The sequence below is a fragment of the Perna viridis genome, chromosome 9 (assembly GCF_037379345.1).
Source record: "Perna viridis isolate PV_CMFRI_1.1 ecotype Kerala chromosome 9, ASM3737934v1, whole genome shotgun sequence".
NCBI lineage: Eukaryota > Metazoa > Mollusca > Bivalvia > Mytilida > Mytilidae > Perna > Perna viridis.
This window is the reverse complement of record NC_142453.1, coordinates 26,977,744-26,990,150: the sequence shown is the minus strand read 5'-3', so window position 1 is coordinate 26,990,150 and position 12,407 is coordinate 26,977,744. Positions and strand designations below refer to the sequence as shown.

At 33.1% G+C, this 12,407-nt stretch overlaps 1 protein-coding gene across 2 annotated transcripts; it reads right to left on the bottom strand.

The window, feature by feature from the left end:
• Positions 1–943: 943 nt before the first annotated feature.
• LOC148607559 (uncharacterized) lies at positions 944–10,406 on the bottom strand. 2 transcript variants are annotated; one of them, XM_088544388.1, is made up of 7 exons: positions 10,049–10,400; positions 9,460–9,732; positions 8,486–8,566; positions 7,518–8,267; positions 7,118–7,212; positions 5,269–5,350; positions 944–1,299 (listed from the first exon to the last, which is right to left on the bottom strand). In XM_088544388.1, the coding sequence occupies exons 2-7, from the start codon at positions 9,674–9,676 to the stop codon at positions 1,070–1,072; spliced, it is 1,455 nt and encodes a 484-aa protein (XP_088400514.1). In that variant the 5' UTR covers positions 9,677–9,732; positions 10,049–10,400; the 3' UTR covers positions 944–1,069. The 2 variants fall into 2 exon arrangements, with proteins under 2 accessions (XP_088400514.1, XP_088400515.1); XM_088544389.1 differs by having other exon boundaries at positions 1,184–1,318; positions 10,049–10,406.
• Positions 10,407–12,407: the final 2,001 nt, after the last annotated feature.

Below are 12,407 nucleotides of genomic sequence, written 5' to 3'. Positions count from 1 at the left end.
GTCTATATAATAAGACGTATAGCAAGATATTTCTGAGAGTAGTTGAATAATACACCTTACATAGATTTCAATAATACAATAAAAATAACTCTTGCAAAAAAAAAAAAAAAATAAAAAATAAAAAAAAAATACCCATGGATTTCCCAATCCCTACCAAGCATGGAAAGTCCAATCCCTAACAAGCTAATTCTCCGTATTACCGATATTTTGGTTTTTAAGTGTGAAATACTTCAAACCAGATTTTTTCGTATAACTTGTGTAAAAATAGAAACACTCTTTAGATATACTATTTCAGAATACCATGGGTAATAATGATATAAATATCAAGAGAGTTGTAAAACTGTGGAGTCTCATCGCATTATGTCGATTCTTAAGAGACTAGTCTCTTACATGTTATGAAAGGACGCAGTTTATGTGTTGCACGAAGTACAGGTCATAGTAGATCGCATGTCACTGTGTGGTCGATAGAATATGATAAAACGTATGTATATAAACAACACAGTCAATCGATGAGGCTAGTAATACAAAGTATGTTTATCACCATTTAAATACGTCTTTGGTCTACAGAATGTCATGCCACGTCATACAAGAATATTTATTACGTGCTTGCTTAAAAACTAGTACATTTTGTTTTTCAAAAAACTTGTTTTAAATATTAGTTCTACCTTAGACCTACTGCTAATATTAGTATGATTCTTTTTTTAATTAGTAAGAAACCTTTCTTTAATGATTTGAAATACCAATTTGTAATACCAATTTGAACTCTATCTTAACACAAACAAATTGGAATTCAAATGTGTTATATTGCATATATTATAGGTGATACAATTGTTCTTGTAACTTGAACACTTTGAAACTCGAAACTCTCTGCTGAGGTCTCACCAGTTATAGAAGTGTTCTTTGATTATTCATTTTGCAATTATAAAATCTAATCGAAAATATATTTCGTTATAAGAAACTTCTTTATTTAATTGATGGTAAATAATAAATAACCTATGGGATCATGCGAACCGCACATGGAGGTCTTTCAGAAAAATATCGATTTTTATATGGTCTCAGTGGTAAGTTATCAAACGTTTTTTTCACAAATATAACCTAATTTTCTGGAGCACGTTACATCGTTCCACCTGTAGTCATCATAATCCCAAAAGTGTCCACAGTCCTCATTGTTTTTATAATTGTTCGGATTATTCGATCCCCAGTCACTGAATGTTAGTATCGAATTGTCCATAACCCATATGAACGTACCTTCTTTGTCTATATCATGAAGTCCAAAATAAGTACTTCCTGCTTTTCTATCTGTTTATGAAAAAAAATACTGCAATTAAAGAAACACAAACTTTGTTAGCGTTATTTCCGATGAACTGTAAGTTTTAAAGTATGATTGAGTACATTCGGTTGTAGTGTATTGAATTTCCTAGTAAAATATTTGATATTACTATACTTCACGTCAATTTGACTGGTTCAATACGAAGGTAATATTCTGCTCTATCATATGCCTCAGAGAGTGTCTATTACCCTATCGCGGACAGCTTATCTGGTTCCAGTCAATATTAGGTACAGGTTCAATCTTTATCAGTCGTTCGTTTTATGCAACGATAATTGATAAAACATTGACCAATAAAAATGATGCCAGTTCTACTATGAATCTGTATCCAAACACTTTTTAAATGGTGATTGGAAAACAAAGTGTTGTAATGAATATTTATGTCATTGCTGTTAAATTCTAAAGCACTGAATTCTTATAACACATCGCTTAAAGGGTGGTAGAGAATTCTTTACCCCTTGAAAACACATTGGCCATGGGTAATGATTACCTCCAGGTCACAATGCTCCATCACCCTCTTAGCTTTATTTTTTTTATATAATATTTCATATGTATGACTTTTTCTTCATTTTCTTGTCGCACCAAATGTTACTACACTATGATATCATGATGTAGATTACATTTAAGTTTGTTTTGTTTGTTGGGGTTTAACGTCCGAGCAATATTTCAGCTATATTCAGACAATGAACATGAAATGGATGATAAAATGAACATGAAATGATGATGAAATGAAAAAAGGATGGGACACAAGGACAATGGGGTCAACAAATTTTGATTGCCACTGGAAATAGGGAGAGATGGGTAGGGTAGGGCAATTTAGCCTCCTGTGGCGGAGCCCTATGTTTCCTACTCCGGGAGAATACCACAGTAGAGTTCTTTCACGTGCGAGGAACGTGGCATCTTTCCCAACACGGTGCACCACTATGGTTTGCGGTCAGGTTTTCCGTATTATAGCCTGCCAACCCCAGCATGTAACACGCCAGGGGTAGCCCCATTCCACCACCTGGGGCACACATCCCAGTTGCTCTGTGGGTAGAGCGGCCTAGCCCCCGGCTAAGGTTCTGAGCACTATTTAGTCGCCTTTTACGACAAGCTTAGCGCTGCTGCAGACCTATTATTTTAACACCCGGACCTCACGGGGAAGATTTACATTTAAGAGATGGTTATTTATATCAAAAGCCCAATGTGTAAAGCATTAAAAGGTCTTATGGATGGGGAATATGTAGTAATAGTCTTTAGGAAATTCAGATATTGACTATTGTAGAACAAACCGGTCGAACAAACGATGCTTTTTCGGTTCACATATACTATTGTTTCACGTAACGATATTCCTTTCTGTATACATTTTTGTATATATAAGAAAATTATATATTCATCTCTCACTAAACCCAACAAAAAAAAATCACACAAATAAAGAAACAAATCAAGAACGATAATTCTTGCAAAGTGCTAATTTTATACATAATCTACGTAATTTTTATCTCGAAAGCGCAACACATCTATGACAAACTCAGGCTGGTAATGTGGTCTGTTTCTGATTTAGAAATGAAAGTGAATGTGGTGGTTTTTGACATGCATGAATCACATGAACCACATCTTCACTTATTTTTTTATTATACATAAAATAAGGGTTTTAATCAATCAAACCACAAACGACAGTTAAAATTGCGAGTGAGCATATACCAAGGTGCTTTCGATGCATGTTTACTTTATATTGTCACTTTATCTTTTGAACATTACATTTATTCCTAATAATTTCATTTTGATAGTAAAATAAAAATGTTGTTATGTATTGGTTATTGACTCTGATCTAAATATGTAGTTCTGCTAATCATATATATTGAAATAGTTTACAGGTAGTTTTAGTACATTCAGATGAGATGAGAAAGTTTTAATGTAGATTAAGTTCTTGGTTGTCTGCTTGATTTTGGAGTTTGATTGGCATTGGAGGTCTCAGCAATTCAGAGTTTGTTTCTATTATTTAGTCAGTTGAGTCTTTATTTTCATAGAAGTCAAATATATATTGTACAAGTTGTGAAATAATTCATTGGGATTTGTGATTTCTGAGACTCACTCTGATGTAGCTGTTATTCACATTTATATTTTATTTACTTTCATTCCTTAACGTCTGTGAGTTATTATGTGAGATTTGCATTTTTTCGTGATTCTGCAGAAAATGGTAATATAGTAATTCTTGTGATAGAGTAATCAAGGGAACAAATTCTAGAGAAAATCAAGAGTAATCAAGGGAACCAAGATTCTAGCGGAAATCAACAGAATATAATCCAGGGACAAAGACCAGACATGGAAAACAAACAAAAACGACATAGAACAGAAAACAACTAAAATAATACATTCAAAGTAACATAAGTAAACGAGGAACTCGGACAACACTAAAAACTGGGAGCATGGACCAGATACAGGTAAGCGACCCTCTGCTTTTCTAAAATCATCCGCCGAGTTGCTCATAAAAAGTAAAGTCCGGGGTAGACGAAAGAGGAGAGGAAAAGTATGACATGTTGAACAAATCGATTTTCATGGTGTAGATAGATACACCGTAACGATCCACAATCTTCTGTAGTGATGACTTCAATCTTGCTGCAGTATAACCCTGTCCCAGGAGCCTAAATGTAAGAATCTAGAGCGATACAAAAAGTCTGCGTAGTTACGACAAGTTAATACGTTATGTAAGAGCTTGCAGTAACTACTGTGTTGTAATCTTATATTGTGTACCAGTGGTCTATATTAATTACATGTAGTTTGTTTTGTTAACATTTTGATTCTTCTCTGTTTTATCTTTAGTTTGACAGTTAAGCAATTTTTGGGATCAATCTAGTGTGTTTCATGGATAGTACACATGTTGTAGATATATTTACATGATATGATACATGGTTTACTATCTATTATATAAACTATATGTATAGATTGTATAGACTTAATGCATTGAGAGTTCATATTACGTAACTCATTATTTGTTATGTTATTGTTTTTTTTTAATTGACTAAGCTTACTAAATAATTACTTGTAATGCAGGGAGTCATTTTTTCAATGTCTTATGTAATATATCAGGCTTTTGCAAGGTTGATTATTGACACAAATAATAAATTTGATAGACCTGATATTTTGGTATCTACGCCCCTAGTACACACTGAGGAAATTTCTTGAGCTCATTAAATTGATGAGAATGACTCATTTACAAATGAAGAATTGGGTTCCTTTCATTGTGTATCATTTGTTAGAGTAACATTTTGATTCGAGATTGTAACACCAACTTTTGTGACGTTAGTGAAATAATGCTTCCAAAAATGCTAAATTTCTGTCTTTGAACTTCATGGTTTACTGGCCATTTGAATGATCACATGTTCTATCTACACGTGGAGAGAACATGTTACTGTTTAATTACATCGATTATATTTACACTTTCAAATAATTTATTCTTTTACTATGGTTGAACATTTCTCAAAGTTTCGTCCGTTCATAGATTTCTGAATTTACCAGAGTTTCATTTTTTCTTAGAGGAAATTTTGTTTGGAATTCAAATTTGGACTTTGAGTTAACCACATCATCCAGAAATGTTAGTGCAATGAAAATAATAAAAGAAAATTGGATCTTCAGTCTCGAGGGAATTACAAGATTTCTCTACACGAGATAGTTAAATTTTAGATTTTAGATTTCGATCAAAACTTCAGCAAGTGGGTTAAATCTTAAATTGAACTATCGAGACTGGAGAAATCTTGTAACCCCCGGGAGCATTTGAGAAGAATCTGTTTCTCCCATTAAGACTGTAGAAATTCGGAAATGTAAAATGGCGGAAAACTGTCGCAGAAATCCATTCATGGTCCCGTGGTAAAAACAATCTTGTACAATTCTAATAACTTGCTTAGAATAAGGTGCTTAGAATAGGTGAAAAACAGATAAATTATAACCAGGAATGTGATTACCTTTTACAAGTGACTTTAGAAACCAGTTCTCCACAAAATCGTCTATCTTCGTAAGCGATGCTCCATGCGATTTACAATCATCCTATTGTTAAATAAAGTTTAATCAAAGTAATGCAAAACAACCAAAAAAATTCCGTGAATCAATATTTCATTGTAATCAATCATATGAGTGAAATGTTTTTAAAGATTCAAAAATTTTACCCAAGACAAAAGTCCGTGTTTAGCATATGAAATGCGTTATGCATATCTACATATATATATATTAAGTGTAAGTGTTTGTAAAAATCAGAAACATGCATGCCAAAAACCAACCGATCTGACAATGTAACACCACTCAAGGATACTTTCTCTATTTGAAAAGACCATTATTTGATCTCTGCATATTGGCTTTGGACAGAAATTTTTCAATATAATCTTAGAAAAATGAGGTTTTTGACAGAGTTATCTGCCCTTGAAATGTTCATTTTCAGTGCATTTCAATGAAATTGTAACTCAGCGGTCCAGCATGATATGGGCAATCGTGTTTGTTTTCTTTAATTCTGATGGTGCAAATAGTCCAATTATCAAAATGATTGTTTTTTTCATACCATGTTCCACCTGACTGCCTGATTCTTACAGAGATTGATTTGGCACATCAGAAAGTATTAAAAAGTCAATAAGTCACATTGTTGATTGTTCATGTAGCATTCAACACAACATTCAGCAGACATAGAAGTAAAATAGTAATCAAGGAAACTCTAATATTTTAGCGGAAATCAAAAGACCAGACAAGGACAACAGACACACACAACTAAGAACATACAATAACCAAAATAAAAGGTACGCGTAGTTTATCGCCCCTTATAAACTGAACTATTTTTGCACTCGAGCTAAACATGACTTGTTTGACTGAAAACGGAAGGATGCGTTTTTTATATTGTAAATATCGGATTTAAAAACACAATATTAACTTTTACGTGTGTGTGGTCTTTGTAAGAGAATGAAGAAATGATGCTAAAATGTTAAAAAAAATTATAATTATCTGTATCTGAAAACAAGCACCATTCAAATATCGCAGAAGATAAAAAGGAGAAAAACATCATGGATTGGACATGTATGTAGAATAACCTTAGCTACATCAAAAGAGTAGCTTTACGATAAACTCCATCCGGTAATGAAATAACGAAAGTCCAAAGAATACATTGCGAAGGTCAGAGGACAGAAATAAATGAACGAAAATGATTGGACATAGGGAATAGTCCAATATAAGTGGCAATACAGATGGTCATGGAGGTGTCTGGTACATATATGTAAGATCTTAAGTGCAAGCCATCATCAGGATGATTAAGAAAGTAACAATTTATCAAAGGAGATAACAGTTTTTAACACACTAAGTAATGTGACGAACTATGTCTCTGGTATTCATACAAAATATTTGTGATATTCTGGTTTTGTAATGCAAGCGTATTTCTAGTCATTGCATGCTTTTCTAAGCTAAGAAATAATTTAATAATCATGTTAAATTCAATTGGTTGCAAATGAATTTCCCTGTTAAGTAAGCAAACCAAAGCTTGTGTATTGAAAGATGAAATGGCTATATAGAAGGAAAGAACAAAGGGAAACCCAAATAACCCAAAAGGACTACATGTTGACTTGTTTAAGGTAGACAGTTCCTTACGTAAATGCATATCCTTAGGTTGTCAAATAAAAAAGTTGCAAGAGTTAAGGATTATCAATCCTGACCATTGACCAACGGCAGATCGTTCATTCACTTTGAACATTTTTGTACGATCGAATATGTTTCTGATATACATTTCTCTATTTTTGGGCATAATTAAGATATTTTTTTACACTAAGTTTTAAATGTCACCTGTGCTTGTTTGAAGTTTTTCTTTGCTTTAAATTCAAAGTAATAACAGCTTCTTCTAAAGTCTATCCATCCAGCATCACAAGTGATTAACCCACCTTCAACACACGTTATAATTGAAGAAAATGCATATATATTTACACAGATTTCATATCAGCACGATCAGGTATGGAAACAAATCAACTGAAATCTTTTGGTATTTTAATTTTTTAAATCGTTTATTCTTCTTATTTTTTTATTTTATTATTATGCATTATTATTATTTGAGTCGGTTTTTACAAAATGATTATTGAGCAAAATTATAAGTTTTTTCTAAGCCAACTCTTTTTTTTAAACCTGTAAATGAACAATTCCTTACTTGCCTTTTTATACAATTCAACTTCAAATCTAGTTTTGAAAATACCTTTTTCTCCTTTTTTGCCGCTACTGCCAATCTGACCCCTTGCTCCCTTCTGTCCCTTGTCTCCAACGTTTCCTTTTAGACCCTGAAGTCCAGTGTCACCTTTGACACCCTGATTTCCAACAGAACCTTTGATCCCTGGATCGCCTTTAGGTCCAGTAAATCCAATTAATCCTTTACTCCCTTTTGACCCTTTCTCACCATGACCACCCTTACCACCTGGTTTCCCCTTTAATCCATTTATGCCCGGTAAACCATCAATGCCCGGGCGACCTATTTCTCCCTTGTCTCCTTTGTCACCCTTTTGGCCGTCTAATCCGATCGGACCCTTTTCTCCCTTTTTACCGTTGGTTCCATAGTTTCCTTTTGGACCCCGAGGTCCAGTGTCACCTTTAACACCTTGATTTCCAACACTACCTTTGATCCCATGCTCACCTTTATCGCCTTTTTTTCCGTTAAATCCAATTATTCCTCTACTTCCTTTGATGCCTTTGACACCGGGTTTACCCTTTGGACCAGGGTCCCCCTTTAAACCGTTTATACCAGGTAATCCATCGGTCCCAGGGTAACCTCCTTCTCCTTTAGCCCCTTTCATTCCTATAATTCTTGGATTACCCCGAACTCCCGAATCTCCTTTTTGACCTTTCGTATTATTTCTTTGACCTCCGTTTTTATACTCCTTTGTTGTCCAATGTTCGTCTTTTTTACCACGTGAGTCAACACTCCAAAGTTCATTTCTACCTTTTGATAAATCTGAAAGTGACGCAAAGTTACGATCATATTCAAACATGATAATAAATAAAATTTGTCCAATGCATATGTATATCGTACTGATATTTGTAGGTACTTATTTTTGCAACTAGTTGAGCAATTAATAACTTTAAATGTTAGCATTATCGTCAAAACTCAGTACGTTGATCCATTGACCATGATATCAACATGGTAGTAAATTTCATTAGTCATTTACTTACCTATGGTCCTTATATGTTCTGTGAGTCGGGAATCCAAGTCGATGTACTTCTGTTCAAGTGATTTATTATTGGCTATTGTTTCTGAAATAATAAGATACTGATGAAAGGGAAATAGTGTTATGCAAATTGTTTGTTCAATATTTTATCGTAAAAAGCTTTAAGATGCTTTGAAACTCAAAATAAGTTGTAGTAATAGCCAAAACTTCGAATTGCCAATGTATTTCAGATTTTTACTTTGACCGTAGAAAACTTTGCAGTAATCAAACTGTCGTTCATTTCCACGATGTTTTCTAAAAAATAAATTAAAGCATGTAGTTAATGAGGAATGGACAGCATTTATTACTGAAACTCTTTTTACAATTACAGTTTATCTCGACCATATGTAATAGTAAGATGTACAAAATTTAAAAACAAAAAACAATAATTTTTTTAACAACGTAAGGACTAATGAAAATAATCTGTTCAAAAGAGGAAGATTATACCAATGAATAACAGCATTTCTGATTTTGCTTGGTGACATTTTGATATTGCATTCAAATCAGTATCAGTTCGCGGACCTCGTATGTTTATTGCGTGTATGTAGTTCGGAAAAAGTATATAGGAGTATATAGAATATAGGAGCATTTTAATTGTACGTTTAATTTCTGGATTGTATATGCGTATACTAATATGACAAAGATCCATGAGCAAAAACATGACTCTGAAGGATACAGTCTAGCAATAAATTAAGGGCAAACACGAGATCGAGAGGTTTACCTAAATACCGTACCTTATATTCATATTATCGTAATTCGAAATAACCGATATATACTTTTTTTTCAAAATTCATTCTTCCATGCTCTAATGTCATGACATAAAAGCAATTAAAGACAAAAACTTTTAAGATGTCTGCCCAAGGTATAGAAAGCAGAACGTTATCCAGACATGTACTTGATAATATCAGAGTAAACAGGAGCCAAACGTATTATGCATACCTGCTAAGTAGACTGCAATTACTAATATACTTATGATAGAACAGGCCAGCAATAATACAACCGCAATAACCACGATCCATTCTGCTTTGAAATTTTGTTTCCTGCCAGTTTTGGTTGCTGTCTCATTTTCTTTCAGATCCTCATGATCAGTTTCTTCACATTTACTGCTTTCATGATGTCTTGGCAGAATTGTTGCAAATTCTAAATCGCCATCCATGTTTTTTTTTCTTTTCTTTTCAATACGTCTTATATTTCAGAGCATTGTGCAACACACTAACGAAACAAAAGTGGATGTTTTGAATTCATTATAAGGTTAAAGTACAAAACAATGAAGTGTAAATATATATAAGAATCAGGCAAATCATGGAAAATCAGAAACAAGCATATCAAAAACCAACTGATCTAACAATTTAATTTCACTCAAAGATGATGTCTTTACTTGTAAAGACCATTATTTGATCTCTGCATCACTAGGTCTGCTCAGAAATTGTCAATAGAATGTTAGAAAAAAATAAGGTTTTTAACTGAGTTATCTGCTCTTGAAATGTTCATTTACAATGCATGTCAATGAAATTATATTTTAATTTACCTAAGTGATATGGAAAATCGTCTTTTTTCTTTGATTCTGATGGTGCAAATAGTCAAAAATAAAATCTTCCATAATGGTGGATTTTTTCTTGCCATGTTCTACCCACTGTGTGATTCTTACAGAGACTAACTTATAACTTCTAAGCCTACTTACTTAATCTGTATGAATAGAAGTTGTTATATTATATTATAAGCGTTTTTGAAGAAGTGTTCTCCCCTTACATTAAGGACTATAGATACTTACTATTATGATACTGACACATTTTTGCAACTAACGTTTAAGATATGTATCCTACTGTTCTTCGTTAAATGGGGGTCCTTGCCCTTAAGCACCGTTATTGCGTTCATTAATCATGATATAGTTTTAACCTATTAATTGTCAAATTTAACATTCCACCAACTCATTTTACTATCGCTTTTACGAACCCATCTTAAGAAGCAGTCTTTGTTAGAATCATGCAAAATCTGAAAAATGTAATACACCCCAAAAAAGGCTACATATTTTTATTTTTTATAATTAAGTTGTTTTATGGTTCTACATTGTGAAATGTGTAATTATTCATTCATGTCTGTCTGCTCTTAAGAGATAGTCAACAATGAAAATACAATAGATTCTATTGTATTTGAGTGTCATTTACAGAGTTATCTCCCTTAATTTTGAAATCTACAATGCATTCGATATAATTTTTATCTCCTATGAACATGGGTTATATGAAAAACCACATGTAACTTTAAGTTTACTATGACATTTCAAACAAAATATCAAAAATAAAAATATGTAGGCTTTCCAACCATGAATCACATTTTGCATGATTCTTATGTGGAGTGTTACTTAACTTCTGGCTTGACGATTGAAACAACTATCAGAATTTCAATGGCTTATCTGTGTTAATCATTATAAAATAATCCATGATGCATTTCTTTTTTGTGGAACATTGCATGAGTAGACTATCTAGATCATGAGAAAAAATTCCATTGTCTTTCATGATTATCTACATGGCAAATCATTCGCAACATTTTAGATTGTTCAATTACACGCATACTATACTCAAACAGCTGTGCTTGAGAATACTAAGTTTTCGTTTTATACATAAAAATGAGTATCTAGTGTTATAGAAGATGTATATTGTAAGTATGCTCATATGAACGATACTGAATTTCTTCAGAATCTTCAAGAATAAAAACATTTTAAAAAATGCGAAATATTCACATACAGATATATTAATGTTGTATTGTCCAACAACTCTCTTTTTGGTAAATGGTTACCTTCAATATATCTACCAGAGTTCGAGATAAAGGAGACCACAGAAACAGCTTGTTCTACCTATTTAATGGACCTCCATCTCAAATTTGATATCTTGAATTATCAAAGACACGACTTTAGTTTTTATATTATAAATTGTCTTTATCTGTGCAGCAATATACATTCATCTCTTGTATATAGTGTTTATATTTCACAATTGAATCGCTAGGCTAGAACAAGTACTAACTTCTCTGATCCTTGAACACCATAAATATCTGCGTAACAGACTCCTAAACCAGGGGTATAAGGAAATGTGTCTTAAAAGGTATCTTCCCAAATTCTTTTCAGTCAGTTCCGTTTGACGTAATCAGCAATGATTGTTTGTTTTTGTTTTTTTTGTTTTTTTTGTTTTTTTGTAAATTGTTCCTTGAGCTGATGTGACCGCTAATGTACCGATTATACATGCAAATACTATTTAATCACCACCGGTATAATCACGCCACAATGGAAAAGGGGTTTCGTACGCTCTTAAACCTAGATTTAACTCGCCATTTCGTTAGAATTGCCTAAACCTAGTCATAACCATTGCGCTCCAGCTGCTCCGGATGTGAAATATCTATCTTGCAATTTTTTATTATTTTTTTTTTGGGGGGGGAGAGGGGTCTTGACTTGATATTGGATCGGATTAGTGTTCCGTAATTTTGTTGTGACCTTTATTTGAAATCATAGATGGATGATGAATTGAGTTGTGACATCAGACATGCATGTCGATTTTTAATATTAAAGAACACAGGTAATTGGTTACGATGCCCGAAGAAAGTGCAAAATTGGGACTTGTACCTTATAATTAAGAACCAGAACACACGGAAATTGTAGCACAACCTGAAAAGAAATGCCTGAAAATATTGACGAACGACGGGAATTGCAGCTGGAAGTCTGGTACGAAGAGTATCCTTGTTGTCGGCCACAAAGCTTTTTGAATATATATTTTTAAACTTGACAAGGCAGCAAAGCTTGTTCACTTGATCAAGACCAATTCTATTTTGTAGTTTTGTTTCTTACAATCTTGATTATGCGTAAATATAGAATCTCCGTTATGACTTTTTTAAAGTCTTTG